The sequence below is a fragment of the Lepus europaeus genome, chromosome 2 (genome assembly GCF_033115175.1).
Source record: "Lepus europaeus isolate LE1 chromosome 2, mLepTim1.pri, whole genome shotgun sequence".
Classification (NCBI taxonomy): Eukaryota; Metazoa; Chordata; class Mammalia; order Lagomorpha; family Leporidae; genus Lepus; species Lepus europaeus.
The window spans coordinates 147,870,137-147,887,166 of record NC_084828.1 but is presented as its reverse complement, the minus strand read 5'-3'; the positions used below and the strand labels follow the sequence as shown (position 1 = coordinate 147,887,166).

Genomic DNA, 17,030 nt, shown 5'->3' with positions numbered 1-17,030 from the left:
CACGTAACTTTTGCCTTTAACGTTCGGCGGGAACCACAACTCCCGTCATGCACTTGGGGTTCCCCTAGGAACTACTACTCCCAGGATGCTCCGTTTTCCGCGCCTGCGCAGAGCCCAGAGCCACGTCGCTTTTGCGGCACTAGACAGCACGCGCTTCATCCATGGCTTCCGCGGACTCCCGGCGGCTGGGGGACGGCGACGGTGCCGGGGGCGCTTTCCAGCCCTACCTAGATTCCTTGCGGCAGGAGCTGCAGCAGAGGGACCCGACGGTGCTGTCAGTGGTGGTGGCGCTTCTCGCCGTGTTGCTGACGCTGGGTAAAGAGGCGGCTGATGCTTATGGCGGGTGCGGAGCGGGCGAGAGGGCACTTTAATGGGGCGGGGGCGTCTGAGGAGTAAAGCTCGCCTCTTGAAGCTGAAGGGATCCCGGCGACCCGTGGCGGGGCCAGCCTGGCCCGAAAGGCGCGAGACCCGACGTGCAGCGTCCTGCGCTTCGAGCTGGGCACAGGGGTACGCGGGCGACGAGAGCGCCCGTGAGGTGCCCGCCGTCGGGGAGAAGGGTGCGGGCCCCGGTGGGACCCCCGTGAGCGCAGCAGCGGCTGTGATGGTGGTGGCAGTCCAGTTCCGGAAGGAAAGCGGAGCTGGCCGAGAGGTCTCAGTCCCCACCCCCGCCCCGCGTGTGCGGGTCGTCGGGCGTGACTCCGGGGGCCGTTCCCCGTGCCTTCCACAGTGTTCTGGAAGCTCGTCCGCAGCAGAAGGAGCAGCCAGAGAGCGGTGCTGCTGCTCGGCCTTTGCGACTCCGGAAAGACGTTGCTGTTCGTCAGGGTGAGCGCTTAGGTTTACGTCTCTGTGTGCCGACCCGGTTCCCCCGCGAGCGCGGGTCTGTTGGATAAGCGGATGGGTTGGGCAGTTCACTAATCCGTGGAGAGTACTTTTACTTTTGGCCTTGCTGGATGCTTATTGCATGTCAAGGTTTTATATAGCAGGTGTCTTTCTGTGGCTAAGATGTGGGGGCCATTGACCTGCGCACAGTTCATAATTCCTTGAGTAACCTGTTTGAGAGTTTGCCAGACATTTTTAAACGGCAGTCTGTCAGATTGAGCTAGTTTTCACTAATGTTTTTGGGGGGATGCAGTATATTTGGTATCTTTGAGTGTGTTTTACTGTGGAGAACAGGTGAGGTTTTCAGCTATTGCAAGCAGTGTTCATTTGTTTAAATTTACCCTCGGGAGAGTTAGAATGGTATGAATGCAATTAGATGTGCTATTACACTAGTAATTCAATCTCTCTCACCTTGTGTTTTACAGTTGTTAACAGGCCACTACAGAGACACCCAGACGTCCATTACAGACAGCTCTGCCACATACAGAGTCAACAATAATAGGGTAAGATGCTGGTGGGGTGTGGGAGTGGGCTGCTCTCACTGGCGTGATGATGCAGGTGCAGCAGCGGCTGATCTCTGTGGGGAACTCTGTTGTCGGTGACAGTTCTACTCCGGATGATTGGCGTGGTAGGTTGAACCATGCACTCCTGCTTTGCTGTGCCTGGGTACAACAGTGTTGCATGCCATCCTATTTTTTGTTTCTTTGTCTTTCCCACTTTAGTAAGAGCTCTTCAGAGTGGACATTAAGTCCTTTTCCCTTCTGTGTTTTGAATAGGTAGTAATGTATATGGAACAAGAATGCAAAAGGTTGAAAGAATATTTGATAGAAAGTTATCTGTGCTTTCTTATTCCCACTGCCCACTCAGTAACTGTTACTTTATGAGCAGCCTTCCAGATGGCCTGTGCGTGTATATTCTATATTTGTGTATATTTTCTAGTTATTTCTCTTTTATAACTGTTCTGGCCAGAGTTTTTTCATTTAATAAGATGAATATAGATTGGCTTTCCCCCCCCTCACGTTTCTGTACATGAGTAATACTTGAGTGATTTATGAACTGTTAATAGATACTTCATTTTGTGTGCTGTCTCAGTCTTATGTTTTTATTTAAACAGTGCTTCAATGGCTATCTATCTTAAATAGCTTACTTAAGTCTGTATCAAAACTACCCATAAAGAACGAAAAGACTTTTTATTTACCTGTGTAACTTCAGAAACTAGACAGTGCTGCCACACTGATTATAATGTGGGATAAGTTTTGGTACGTGTGGTCTGCGTAGCTGGTTGGAGGGGCGGATGAATTAGAATTGCAATCTTGAGGACCTTTTCCTAGACTCTATAGGCTGGCATTGTGGTGCAGTGGGTTAAGTTGCTGCCTACAGCTCCACTGGCATTCCATATGGGTGCCAGTTTGAGTCCCCCACTGCTCCACTTTCAATCCATCATGTTGCTAATGAACCTGGGAAAGCAGTGGAGGATGGTCCGGTATGGCCCCTGCCCATATTGGGGACTCAAATGGAGTTGTAGGCTCCTGGCTTTGGCCTGTGCTGTACGTTGTGGCCATTTGGGGAGTGAACTAGTGGACTGAAGGTCTCTTTCTCCTTCTCTAGCTCTGCCTTTCAAATAAATATTTTTAAAAAAGAGGAAAAGGCTAATAGATATTTCAGTTTGTCTACAAACAACCGCATAGACTATCTGGAATGTCATACTAGTCTGGCTGGAATTATGTGAGATCCATATCAGGTGTTGATTTCTTTCTGCTGAACCATGGTGACAATTGGTTGTTGCTTAGGAAAGGCGTCTGATAACATGCACGAGAGCCACATCTGAGAGTCTTTCCATTGAGCACAGCCACATCTGTGTTCATGTGAAGCCAAGGATAGACCTGGAATGATGAATAGGACTGAACAGTACATAATGGGGCTGCTCGCTAGGAGCTCCAGAATTGACAGACTATCGACAGAACGAGAGCAAATAAGTGGTGTGCCCAGTAGATAGATATTTAAAAGTTGAAGGTAAGTGATAAAAGAGTGCTTTGTTATAAAGATTGGGAATCCCAGTATTAGTAGCATGCTTTGTGGTGAATTGTAGGTTCTTTAATTACATGATTAGGTTGTGAATATTTGTTAGTAGTTTTCACATGTTTTTGGTTTTATTCATACTGGTACACTCCCCAACCTCAGATTGACCACACTGCCCTGCCCCTCCCAGACAGTGGTGACATGCGCATGTACCCTCAGAAGGTTTGTCAGTGTTGCTGAAATTCGGCATTGTGTTCATCTTTCCCATTGTAAGTCGTATTGCATCAGGAACCAGGTCTGCACTGCTGCATCGCCTGGCTCTGATGGGTGTTTTATAAGTAGAAGATGCTCTGTGAACCTTTGTTTGATTCATTCGTTAATTAGGTGCCAGACTGGAACTAGACTGAAAGACTAACTTAGTGTTCTTGCTACTGTCCTTAGGGCAATAGTCTGACCTTGATCGACCTCCCTGGCCATGAGAGCTTGCGGCTTCAGTTCTTAGAGCGGTTTAAGACTTCAGCCAGGTAAGTAGGAAGGGAGTGAAATAGGCCATCAGAAGTCTGTGTGGAGGCCTCTTATGTTACTTGTTCTGATGGGATTCAGGACACAGCTTGGTGTCCTGGGGTGGAGAGAGCATGGACTTTGGGGTCAGGCCATTCTGAGTGGCAAGCCCCCCTTGCTAGGTTTTTGAGAATTATTTGAGGGAATACTTAGAGTGTTTCTCAGCATGATAGGGAAGTGATAATTCCTATATCCTATTATTAAATTTTGAATTTTCTCTGATTAATTTAACAATATGTAGGACAATTAAAATCTGAACAAAAGAATTTTAAAGCTAGGGGGGATCCTAGAATTTACTGAACTCTAACATAACGTAAGTCTATTATTGCTTAAAATCGGTGCCTCCAGAAATACAGAACAGTGTTTCCATGTTTCTCTTAGCATATGCTGCAGAACTGTTGACTCTCAGGTTTGCTCCTAAGGTTCTTACACTTAAGCTTCAAGTTTTGTCTACCATGGGTAAGAACTGAAGAGGGGAATCAGTAATTTGACGACACATTTCAAACTGAAAAGAACAGATACTACACTTGATCTTAGCCAAAAGAAGGAGAATTGATGAGGACGTATTTTAGTATGCCTGAATCTGGAATGCATCTCACAGCAGTGGTGTTGTAGTTTAGTTGATAGTGTGAGTATTTTCTCTCTCTTGGTTACCCAAGACATCGTAATGCCTTTTAATTGATGGCATCATATATTTGATGGAATCGAGGCAGTTGGTTCATTTCTGACTGAAGATTTTGTTATTGCTTCCGTATCCATACGTGGTGGTAATGAGCAGTTTGTCACAGATGAACGGGTGATTTTTATTCTTTGGGTGCTTGAGACAAATCTAAAAGTGGTAGATTTTGCTATAATTGTGAATTTTTAGTAAAAATTGTTTTTTTCTGTTGCCAATTCCAAATATTTTATACTTTTAGTATAATTACTCTGATAAAGAATTTTGCATAAATATGATACTGAAAATATGAAGATTAAACTGAATTCAAATGGTCCATAACTAAAACAAATGAAATTGAAAAGACATTGACTATGGTGTGTACATTTCTTTAATCCTACTTTCTGACTTAATCAAGTTTCCTGAGTATCTGTTTTCTCCCTCTGTTGGTTTGAAAGTGTGTCATTACTATTATTTTCATAGTGCCCCTCGTCTCCTTTTAAAGCATTTAATTAGCATCTTAAGTCAGGAATATCAGTTTGCTTTTCCTGAACTTCAGATCACTTCCACTTTAATCTTTATTACAACTTCCCTTTGTTTTACTTATGCTCCTTTTTAACCCTAGTTAATTACTGATTTTCTCTCTTACATGTGGTGCTTACTTAGCCTTGTCAGAATGCTTGGGATGTCTTTACTCACCATTGCCTTTTTTTGTTTAATATTTATTTATTTATTTGAAAGTCAGAGTTACAGAGAGAGGAGAGACAGAGAGAGGTCTTCCATCCGATGGTTCACTCCCCAGTTGGCCACCACAGCTGGAGTTGCACTGATCCGAAGCCAGGAGCCAGGAGCTTCTTCTGGGTCTCCCAAGTGGGTGCAGGGGCCCAGGGACTTGGGCCATCTTCTGCTGCTGTCCCAGGCCACAGCAGAGAGCTGGATCAGAAGTGGAGCAGCCGGGTCTTGAACCGGTGCCCGTATGTGATGCCGGCACTTCAGGACAGGGTGTTAACTTGCTGCGCCACAGTGTCAGCCCCCCCAGTGCCTTTGACATTCTGCTTCTTCCTCTTAGGTTTTGTTTTCTCTCACTGAATATATCTTTTAGAAGTGTTTCCTTGGGCTGGCGCTGTGGTGTAGTAGCTTAAGCATCTGCATGCGGCACCAGCATCCCATATGGGCATTGCTTTGAGTCCCAGCTGCTCCACTCCCGATCCAGCTCCCTGCCAATCGCTTAGGAAAGCAGTAGAAGATGGCCCAGGTGCTTGGGCCCCTGCAATCGCTTGGGAGACCCAGAAGAAGCTTTTGGCTCCTGGCTTTGGATTGGCTCAGCTCCGGCTGTTGCTGCCAATTGGTGAATGAACCAGCAGATGAAAGATCTCTCTGTCTCTCCCTCTCTCTGTCTATAACTCTGCGTCTCAAGTAAATAAATAAATCTTTAAAAAAAAAAAAGTTTCTAGAGAGGGCAAATGAGTAGGAACATTTTTCATCCTTGTTCATTTGAAACTATCTTTATTTGACCTTCATTTTAAAAAATATCATTAATCTTACTTACTTGAAAGGTGGAGGAATAGAGAGCTCCCATCTATTGGTTAACTTCCCAGATGGCCACACAGCCAGAGCTGGGCCTGCAAAAGCCAGGAGGCAGAAACTCGGTCTGGGTCTCCCATATGAATGGCAGGAATGCAGCTATCTGAGCGGTCAGCTGCTGCCTCACAGGGTGACATTAGCAGGAAGCAGGAATTGGGAGCAGAGCTAGGAGTTGAGCCCAGGCACTCTTACGGATGCGAGAGTCCCAAGCAGCATGCAAACTGCTTTACCAAACACCCGGCCCCCACTCTCATTTTGAGCGGCAGTTTTGATTGCATATGCAGCCCTGGGTGGCAGTTGTTGCCGTCCCACGAAGGCGTGCCTCCTGACTGCAGACAGCGCTGCCACAGCTGAGAACGTGCCGCCGTCAGATGCCGTTTCACTGCAGGAAGGCTGTCAGGGTCCACCCTGTCCGGGGATGGACTTAGCGTCACTTGGAATTCGACTATGCTATTCTGGAGACCAAAGATACACCTCTCTGTTCAGTCCTGAATTCTCTGTTATCCCATCTTCCCAGTCTCGGTCCTCACACCCTGGGCTTCTTACCAACACCTGAAACTGACCGTTTGCGTCCTTTGTGTGTCTCCTCTGTCACATCAGTTTTCTAGTGCACTACCTTCCTCCTGGCTGAAAGTGCTGCTTTTCCATTGCGCTATTTTATTCACTGTATTCATTATTTTCAAAATAATCCTTTTTCTAATTAACATGTTTCTTTTCACTCTGTTCTGTTTTTTTTATTACAGTTTCTAGTATTCTCCTCCATAATTAGAAGTTTGTAGGTTGCTACATTATCTCAAGTTTTGGGGTGCTAGTTACACTACATTTAAAAAATAATAACTTTGCTATTTTCTCATTTGCTTTGTAACTCTGACCCAGAAGCCCTCTGCAAGGGTGTGTGTGCTGATCGTGGTGGTTAGGATGTGAAAGCCTCGCTGTGGGAGGGGCTTCAGAGTCCCCTCTGCTGGGGCCGTGGGGCTTCCCTGAGTCTAGCGCGTTTTCCTGTCAGTCTATGCTTGGGGAGACACCTGCAGAGTAGACATCCATGGCGAGCATCCCTCTGAGGCGCTGGAGGCCTGGTGTTTCAATTTTTGCAGTTATTTTCTGCCGTGGCCTCCACTAGATGCTCTGAAGTTTTAGGCTCCGCAGGGCCTCTGTTTCAGCTCCCTAGCTGCACGTGGGCTGCTGCATGTCTCCGGTCTCCGATGGGCACTCTGAGCCCTGGCCCCTAAGGCCTGCTGCCTGTTTTCCTGGGCTGCTGTGCTTTTTGCCTGTGATCCCTCTTTGTTCCTGGCATGTGCAGATGCACTGTTGCTACCTTAGGTCAGGCCCTCTCTGGTCGCACTGCCTCTTGTTCAGTTGTTCTCCAGTCTTGCTGTGTCTTCCATGTAGGCACCGGTATTCTTTGTAAGGCAGAAAGGCATAAACTCCACAGGTCAGTGTATCTTACCCCATTGCAGCTGACTTGGGCCTCCCCCATTTCCTTGTGCACTGGCTTACCTTGACTTGTCCCTCGGTATGTGTTTGATTTCCTCGGACCTTGAACATGCAAGTTCCCAGTCTGTGTCCCAGTTTTTGTTTTTGGCTAAAATTCAGCTCAGCTGTTATATCCTCCAAGTCTTTGACTTGGCCCCCCAGCCCACACCTTTCTATTTATCTTTTCAGCTTCAGTTACTGATGCATCGTAGCACTCAACCGTTCTTTGTTAAGTGAGAACTTATGTTGTGTGATCACACATACACAGAGCTGCGTGTGTTCCTATCATGTTTATTCAGGGAGATTGAATTAGAAGAAATTCAGGATACCATTTTCAGGATATTAATGCGCAATCGCATGTTCACAGGCTGGTTTTTCTTTTTCCCCTCCCTCCAGGGCTGTGGTGTTTGTCGTGGATAGTGCAGCATTCCAGAGAGAGGTGAAAGATGTGGCTGAGTTTCTGTATCAAGTCCTCATTGACAGCATGAGTCTGAAGAACACACCATCGTTCCTAATAGCCTGCAACAAGCAAGGTGCGCTGCCATCATGTTTTCTGGCAACGACTTTTTCTGCTACTAATAGTTGGTTGTTTACAGTGTTGTTATTGAGGATGACTGACAGTTGTGCTAAGAAACTACAGCTTGAACAGTTTAAAATATTAAAGTCTATTTCTACTCCTGTCTTCACCAGTCTTCTTACCAGGCTGTTCTCAGAATGACAACAGAGGGACTGTTGTGATTTATCTTTAGTATAGTGCTTTCATTTTTAAAGATTATTTAAAGTTATTTTACATCACCCAGTTTGTTAGATTGACAGCGTGTGTCATATCAGGCACACAGTTGTGGAGTGAGTAGAGTGAAATATGTCCTTCCAAACAAGTGTGCCAGCAAGTTTTCTCAGGGGAGTTTGTAGAAGTTGTTTTCCTTTAACCTGAAAACTTTGTAGCCACACCCAGCAAAACTGAGCTTCAGGTCAGTTACCTCTAAAACGCCATAGACCAGTGGTCTCTTCAGATCTAAAATTCTGGTTCTGTGAAGGACCCAGTGCATTTCTCAGAGATGATAGATAATAATCCTTGTAGTGACTTACAGTGCAGTTACTAGCATTGTTATCCGACCTCAGTTTCTCTTATTCACTATAAGAAAGGCGGTTAGTGTTTATTTAGCCCAGACTTTTTGTCAAACCAGAGCTTTGTCTTAGCCATAGTATACTTTAACATACCATCTTAGTGTCAGCTACAAATGTGCTAGGTTTATGCCTTTTTTTTTTTTTTTAAAGATTTATTTATTTATTTATTTGAAAGGCAGAGAGAGAGATCTTCCATCTGCTGGTTCACTCTCCAAATGGCCGTAACAGCCAGAGCTGTGCCAGTCCAGAGCCAGGAGCCTCCTCTGGGTCTCCCACGTGGGTGCAGGGGCCCAAGACTTGGTCCATCCTCCACTGCCTTCCCAGACCATAGCAGAGAGCTGGATCGGAAGTGGAGCAACCAGGACTCAGGGTGGTGCCTATGTGGGATGCCAGCACTGCAGGTGGCACCTTTTCCCACTACATCATAGCACCGGCCCCGCTGGGTTTACTTCTGAATGACAGGGTACTGTCTGTCGGAGTGAAGGCCCCTTGTTAGTGTTAGGTTTTTGCTTAACTGACTAGGCTTATTCATACAGTGAATTGAAAGGTCTGTATAATGTGGCAAGCTTTAGTGAGAGCAAAAGGCAGGGTTTTTTTTGTTTGTTTTTTGTTTTTTTACAGGCAGAGTTAGACAGTGAGAGAGAGACAGAGAGAAAGATCTTCCTTCCGTTGGTTCACCCCCTAAATGGCCGCTACGGCTGGAGCTATGCCGATCTGAAGCCAGGAGAGCCAGGTGCTTCTTCCTGGTCTCCCATTCGGGTGCAGGGCCCAGGCACTTGGGCCATCCTCCACTGACTTCCTGGGCCATAGCAGAGAGCTGGATTGGAAGAGGAGCAACCGGGACAGAATCCGGCGCCCCAACCAGGACTAGAACCCAGGGTGCCGGCACCGCAGGCGGAGGATTAGCCAAGTGAGCCGCGGCGCTGGCCCAAAGGCAGTTTTAAGAGCATCAGCATAATATGTTTCTAAGCGTTATTTTGGGAAAACCCATTTGGAACTATAAAGCTTGCTTTGATAGTGAAGAGCTAGTGATAAAACCTCATTTAAAAAGGGGATGAGGGACAAATTCACTGGGTTAAATAGGAATTTTCTGTCTGTGTAAGAAGTCTTGGGGAATGAACTGTTCTGGTTTAAACTACAATAATACTTCTTTTCCTTTACAGATATTGCAATGGCAAAATCAGCAAAGTTAATTCAGCAACAGCTTGAGAAAGAACTGTAAGTGTGTGAATAAGCCTCGTTGGTTAATTATGTAACTTACTGCTTACACTAAGCAATGTACTAAGATTTAGTTGTTGGGTTGTGTGATGACCACAATTACAGACGGAAGATTAGTGTGAAATACACTTGTTAATAGTTTGCCCGAAGTATTAATGGAATTGTAAAAAGATTAATGGGATGTTAATAGATTTTTAAAATTCCCTAAGAAGATTTATTGAGACCATAAGCAGAGTATTTTAACGCTCTCATTGATTCACAATGGAAATGATGAAAGATTTTAGAAACTAAAAAATTTTATGAACCAAACTGAGGACAGTGTTATTTTAGTGGATGGAAGCATACACTCAGCACTCAGTAATGCCTTCACAGCAGTGTTTAAAGATGCGTGTAAAACAATAGAGTAAGAAAGAGAAAATGAATAAAAGCTAAGCATTTTGAAGCCATTGGAAATAAAAATAAAAAAGGAACACTCAGGAAGAATATAGAAATCTATACTGTTCTGCGACTTATATTGCTTTTTATGCTACTTGGCAATATTATTTATCTTCAAGTGTTTAAAAATTTGTAAATTGAGCTGCAAACTTGACTTTTAAAGAATCATCAAGTCTTTGTATCGTGCTAGTTTGTAAGAGCTAGCCAAAAACTTGCTTAGACTGGTATCAGCACTGTGGCATAGTGGGCTAAGCCTCTGTCTGCAGTGCCAGCATCCCATATGGGTGCCACTTCTTGTCCTGGCTGCTCCTCTTCCAATCCAGCTCTCTGCTTATGGCCTGAGAAAGCAGTAGAAGATGGCCCAGGTGCTTGGGTCCCTGCACCCACGTGGGAGACCCAGAAAAGGCTCCTGGCTCCTGATCCTGGCTTCGGATTGGCCCAGCTCAGGCCATTGCAGCCATTTGGGGAGTGAACCAGCAGATGGAAGACCTTTCTGTCTCTCCCTCTTTCTGTCTGTAACTCTACCTCTTAAATAAAAATATAAATCTTAAAAAGAAAGAAAAAGGGGCCAGCGCCATGGCACAGTGGGTTAATCCTCCACTTGTGGCACCAGCATCCCATATGGGCACCGGTTCTAGTCCTGGCTGCTCCACTTCCAATCCAGCTCTCTGCTATGGCCTGGGAAAGCAGTAGAAGATGGCCCAAGCCCTAGGGCCCCTGCACCCACATGGGAGACCCAGAAGAAGCACCTGGCTTCTGGCTTCTGATTGGCACAGCTCCGGCCGTTGCTGCCGTTTGGGGAGTGAACCAATGGAAGGAAGACCTTTCTCTCTGTCTCTCCCTCTCACTGTAACTCTAACTCTCAAATAAAAATAAATAAAATATTTTTTAAAAAAATTAAAAAATAAACTTAGATAAAAAATGATAGTAAAGCAAGTTATATTTTTTTTTGAATAAGGACTTTTTTCTTAAAATGATCTGAGAAAACTATAAATCTAACTTTTATAACATTTTTACCCATAATTCTATATTTACTCCTTTATTTATTGAACAAGCATCTATAATACATCTAGGATATGCCAAACCCTGCACTTGGGATGCATCTGTAGGAGGAACTGTGTCGTTCTTACCCTCAGAAGCTGAGGGTCTAGTAGAACCTAGTTGGCTTCAGGGCCTGGAAGCCAAGAATAGCTTGACTTTTTTTTTTTTTTTTTTTAAGATTTAGTTATTTATTTGAAAGAGTTACAGAGAGGCTGAGGCAGAGAGAGAGGTCTTCCATGTGCTGGCTCACTCCCCAGTTGGCCACAGCAGCCAGAGCTGCGCCAATCCGAAGGCAGGAGCAGTAGCTTCTTCCGCGTCTCCCACGCGGGTACAGGGGCCCAAGCACCTGGGCCATCTTCTGCTTTCCCAGGCTATAGCAGAGAGCTGGATCAGAAGTGGAGCAGCCGGGACTCGAATCTGTGCCCAAATGGGATGCCAGTGCAGGCAGCAGCTTTACCCGCAATGCTGCAGCATTGGCAGCTGCTTGACATTTTTAAAGATTTGGGAAAGCAGAAGAGAAATATGTGACAGACCACAAAAGACCGCATTTCTGGCTCTTTGCCGATCAGTTTTGTCCTGACATGTGCTATTTTCAGTGATTCCTATCCCTTCTGGAGCTGTACATTTCCCCCTCTCCCCTACTTTTTTATATGTTAAAGATTTATTTGTTTATTTGAAAGGCAGAGTTAGAGAGAGGGAGAGATCTTTTATCCACTTGTTCACTCCCCTAATGGCCATAGCAGCCCAGCCTCAGCCAGGCCCAAGCCAGGAGCCAGGAACTTCATCCTGGTTTACCACTTGGATGTCAGGGCCTCAAGCATTGGGACCATCTTCCACTGCTTTTCCAGGTGCACTAGCAGGGAGCTGAATCGGAAGTGGAGCAGTTGGGACTCCAAACAGCACTATGATATGGGATGCTGGTATTGCAGGTGGCAGCTCTTTAAAAACCAGTACAATCCAAGTCTTCCTGTGTGTGAAACACATTTTCTTTAGGCCATTTGCTTTTCACTCTAAAGAACCAGAAGATACAGACGGAAATGGCTGTATTATAAGACAGTGATGTAAACAGTGTTGAAAGATTATCATCAGTGAATTAGAAGTCAAATTTCAGTTTAATCAACTGTTTGTGATACTTTGACCCCATCAGCTTTGAAGCATGTCACAGTGTTTTGAAGAATAGGTTTCCTAGATTTTTTGGCCTTGTGGCAAAAGCTGTAGTGTTTTGCCCTTTTTCTTTAACCCAGTATTTCAACAACATAATATTTAATTCAGTTATCATATTTATTGTTTAATTTAAGTTTTTATAGATGTCCTGTATATAGGATGGTGGGATATAATAGGTTAAACTTTTTCATGTAAACTGTCTCACACATAGGAATTATATATAACACATACATTGAGCTTCAAGAATTTAAGATGAACACGTATGTACTCACCACCATGCTTAGAATGCCCCTGTGTTTCTCCCTTTTTCTCCTTAAAGTTTCTCCTTTTTTCCCTCAAGGTGGAATTATATAATAATTTAATATCCATTATTTGTTTCTTAAAATACTTTGTGTGTGTGTTCCTGAACAAAGTATTGTTTAGTTTTCTCTGTGGATTCTGATTTTTAAGCCACAATACAGAAGCAGGAGATGTTTTATAAGAAGGCAGGTAGGCAGCACGTGCCCTCCATTTATTCTTCAGTTTCTGGGTAGCAGGAAGGGGTGGAGGGTGCAGAGGGGATTAGCAAACCAGTGCTGCTAATGCAGTCTTTCCTGGGGCCAGCAGGTGGCAGTGTGGTGGATAAAGAGGTTAGTGAGAATAGTAGTTGTACCCAAATGAGATGGGAGTTTCCAGAGTTTATGGATTTCCAAGTTCATGTCCAGACCAAGATAAAAAATAAGTACCCTATGGGCCGGCACTGAGGCTTAGTGGGTAAAGCCACCGCCTGCAGTACCAGCATCGCATATGGGCGCCGGTTTGAGTCCCGGCTGCCCTTTTTCTAATCCAGCTCTCTGCTATGGCCTGGGAAAGCAGTAGAAGATGGCCCAAGTCCTTTGTCCCCTGCACCCGCATGGGAGACTGGGAAGAAGCTCCTGGCTTCTGGCATTGAATCAGCCCAGCTCCAGCTATTGGAGCCGTTTGGGGAGTGAACTAGCAGATAGAAGACTCTCTCTCACTCTCACTTTGCCTCTGCCTCTCTGTAACTCTGCCTTTCAAATAAATTAATTAATAAAAATACCCTATATTCCCACACTTAACTTTCAGAAACCTAAGTTTATAGCACGTGTCATTCAGGAGAGCTGGGTAGCAGGGGCACTGGACTGACCTGGGTCCACTGATCTGCTGTCATCTAGCATGTGAGGTTCGACCCCTCGCATTGCCTGTGGCTTGCAGAGGATTATTGAGCAGTCTGAGTAACGTAACTGGTTTTGTGACTAAGTTGTATGTGAGTGCTGAAATGTTTAGGAACTACGTGCGGTGAGTGTTGTCTAACAGTTTCGCTTCCTGGCCTGTTCTCTTTTTGCCCACAGTAACACCTTACGAGTTACCCGTTCTGCTGCACCCAGCACACTGGACAGTTCCAGCACTGCCCCTGCTCAACTGGGAAAGAAAGGCAAAGAATTTGAATTCTCGCAGTTGCCCCTCAAAGTGGAGTTCCTGGAGTGTAGTGCCAAGGGTGGGAGAGGGGACCCCGGCTCTGCTGACATCCAGGACCTGGAGAAGTGGCTTGCTAAAATCGCCTGAGTGACAGCTCTGAAGCACTGGTCAGGGTGGGGACCGCGTGAGTGACAATTGGCTGTGATAGTCTGGAGTTGATAAAGAAGAGGTATAAAATGTGGCTGGAAACATTTCCTTGTTCTGGAAACCAGTTCCCGCTAAAGCCTGCTTGGAACTTTTCTTTCTCAAGTTCAGTCCTCCCTATTGCTCCCTTTCAAACAAATGACTTCTGTTTAACTCTCACTGTTGGTAAGGTGTGTGCGACATCCCCTTAGTGAATGCTGGATGCAGGGTCAGTGTCTGACATAACAAGCAGACCACATACAGGAAGGACACTGTCACTAGGGTCAGGGTTATCCCCAAAGACTTATTTTCTGCTTCTATGCTTTGATCTTGTGCTTTCCCTGGAAGTAACGCTATTTATCAAACAGTGGATTTCCACTTGCCCCTCACGTTCTGGGCAGTGCATCCTCTTGTCCCTTATTCTCAGATTCATAGGTAGTCAGTCTAGTTTGCCCACGTGTGAAGACAGGTACAGAACAGCAGGGCTGGGCTGACAGGATGTTCTTCATCAGCTCGGTGACTTGCCCACACTCCAGCCTCAGCACTCAGGAGCACTTGGAGTCATTCCCAGGTGACAGAGCCGCAGATGCTAACTCCCCAGCTGCCAAGGGTTGGGTGTGTTCTAGTGTTGTTTGGGGCCGTGTGGAGATGCGGACCCTGGGCCTGTGCTGCCCCATCAGCTCCTGTTTGTACCCTGAGCTGGAATGCTGTGGGGCAGGTGCAGCATGGGAGAGTTCTCTGTAGGTTTTCCAATTCTATATTCACTGATGCTTACCAAAAAAAGTCTTTTTCAAAGTGACGTTCTTTGTTGTCTTCTTAAACACTGGACAATTTTACTGCTCTTATAAATGATTAATAACCTTTCTTGCTAAATAAGCTGTCTGGCCCAATAAAGCAATCAAATAGAATGGTATAGTAAGCACACTCAAGGTGGAGGGAGCATGTATTGGGGTGCTGGACTAACCTGAGCCTCAAGATTGCAGTGGGTACAGGAAGAGCTGCTGCTGTCCCTGCCTCTCATGCCTGGGAACGAGGCCAGGGAAAGCTTACCCGGAGACAGGGGTGCTGTGGTGAGAAGCCCATCACAGAACAGTGCGGTGAGAGCCCCGAGAGAAGAGGCACAAGATGCCCTGGGTCCCGCAGCAGTGGCCCCTAGCCCGGCGTTGAGGGATCGGGAGAGGCGATGGACAGAAGCGTGGGCCCATGCCTCTTCTGCCTCACACATCCCTGTGTGGGGGTCGCCGGGGCTCTGAGAGCCCACATACTCGGGCTGTTATGTCTGGCAGATGTACTTCAGGCTCCTGCCCCCGAAGCATGCATCAGCCTAGCAAAGCATGAAATAAATGCAGTGTGTGATGGAAAAGTCGTTAGACCTTGACTGTCCGAGTTCTCATTTGAAGGCCATGCTGATGCTAGTGTTTCTGGCTCTCCTTACTAGCCCAGCAGTAACTTCTGGAAGTGGGTGAGCACGGTGAACCAGGAATCAGGACTGTGATGAGTGTGTGACATAGTTGCATGATCATAGTAGGTGCTTATGTGAGTAAGTCCATGGTTTCTGTTAGGAGGCATGGGTTCTCTCAGCCTCAGGTGTTTCTGTTTCTAAAGAGTTCCTTTATTGAAGAAAGCAGTGTACCAAAAAGGTGAGTGATGGAAAGGTTGAGTTTTATTCTAGGCCTAATGACAATCTCCTGAAAAAGGAGAGGTATGTCTAGAACAGATTCCCAAAGATGAGTGGCACCAGAATTGCCTGTGGTGTAGGCCCATGTGAGGCCCTGCTCCTGGACGTTGTGATACAACAGCAGTTCTGGGTGGTCTCAGGACTCTGCCTGCTCAGCAAGCGCTAACAGTCCCCTGCAACTCCTGGGCTGCCCCAGAGGCAGCTGTAAGTCTTGGCCTTCAAGTCCTGTCAGCTTTCACGTAAGGCCAAGCGTGCACGCAGGTTAGAAAGTACCTCCTGGGACCTCATCCCACTCGTACCCTGAGCTGCAGGAGTGGATCTGGGCCCAGATCAGGCCAGATGATCAGTCCTTGGGAACTGGGAAGGGATTTGCCAGGTCAAAGTATATGCTTTGCTCAGCAGCGTCCTCTTGTGGCCATGCAACTGAAGTAGGTGCATTTCTTCATGAGATGGGAGGCAAGTGTGACCAGGGCGGAGAGACGGATGCCAGATCATGGGGACATGCAGAGTGACACAGCTGTATGTCACAGTGAGACAACTGGCCTGACATCTTGGCAGTGTGGCGGTGTCTGAGCCACCTCATGGATAAGCAGTAGGACAGCAGCTGCTCTGCTGTCCCCCTCTAAGGGAGAGGTGCGGGCTGCAGAGAGCTGCGACAGGTGAGGCCCCTGTACTCCATTGGTGAGTCCATCTGCTGCCAATGGAGTCTCCCAGTGAGTACGGATCATACACAGACTAAAAGGTAAAGGCACCAGCCACCCTGTTCTTCAGGCCCGGGCCTTGGTAACCTCTCCTCACCAGGTGCGTGACCATTTGCTGGGAGCAGGGGTTCCTCCTTCCTAACCAACAAGCGCTGTTGGCGGCCTGCCGCTTCCTCCCATGGCCTCCGTCTCAGTACCTCCTAGGATTCCAAGGTCGCCTGTGGTCCTGCCAGGTGTGAGGGACGTGGCCATGTTTTATTCATTTTGTTTTGGCTGACATGCTTCTCCCGCCCCAGCCCCGTGACCAGTGATAAGGAGAGCCACCCTGAGCAATGTTCCCCGGTGCTGTGCCGTGTACTTCAGGCAGGGCATTCCTTGCAGCTCTCATCTTCAGTCCCATCTGGGGAAGCCCAGCAGTGCTTCCTTGCTCGGGTGAGGGCTGCTGGACAGCTGTGTCAGCACTGGCCCCAGTGAGCGTGCACCGCCTCTGTGTTCGTGCAGCCATGCCTGTGAGCAGCTGCCTTGTGGCTCTCAGCCCCCTCCCCGCTGCTGCTCCCTCGCCCATTTCACACCTAGCAGCCATGACAAGTATGGCTTAGTGGGCAGGGTCACCTGTTTCCCCTCCCTTCTAACCAGAGATGGCTTCCTTGGCAGTGGCACATGGGAGGGTGTGCTGGAACCTTGTCAAGGGGAGAGGTGAAGGTGAAGTTGGGCTTGAAAAATGAGGTTCCCCTGCATCCTCAAACCCGGGCAATTTTGGAGCCTGATCCAAACCTTTATGTCCTTTTTGGATTGGTCCTGGAAATGTCCACACTTCCAGACCATTGTTTAGCTTGGAGACTGCTGAGCCCTGAAGAGGCCCCTCGGGACCTTCCCTGTCTGGTGTGGGGTG

General features: G+C 46.8%; 1 protein-coding gene and 1 pseudogene across 1 annotated transcript; one reads left to right on the top strand and one right to left on the bottom strand.

Annotated features, from left to right (window-relative positions):
• Nucleotides 1-119: 119 nt before the first annotated feature.
• SRPRB (SRP receptor subunit beta) lies at nucleotides 120-15,122 on the top strand. The gene is made up of 7 exons (XM_062214590.1): nucleotides 120-315; nucleotides 728-822; nucleotides 1,305-1,382; nucleotides 3,340-3,422; nucleotides 7,568-7,704; nucleotides 9,463-9,517; nucleotides 13,510-15,122. Exons 1-7 carry the CDS (start codon nucleotides 162-164, stop codon nucleotides 13,721-13,723), a joined length of 816 nt encoding a protein of 271 aa, XP_062070574.1. The 5' UTR covers nucleotides 120-161; the 3' UTR covers nucleotides 13,724-15,122.
• LOC133752507 (U2 spliceosomal RNA) lies at nucleotides 3,878-4,016 on the bottom strand (annotated as a pseudogene).
• Nucleotides 15,123-17,030: the final 1,908 nt, after the last annotated feature.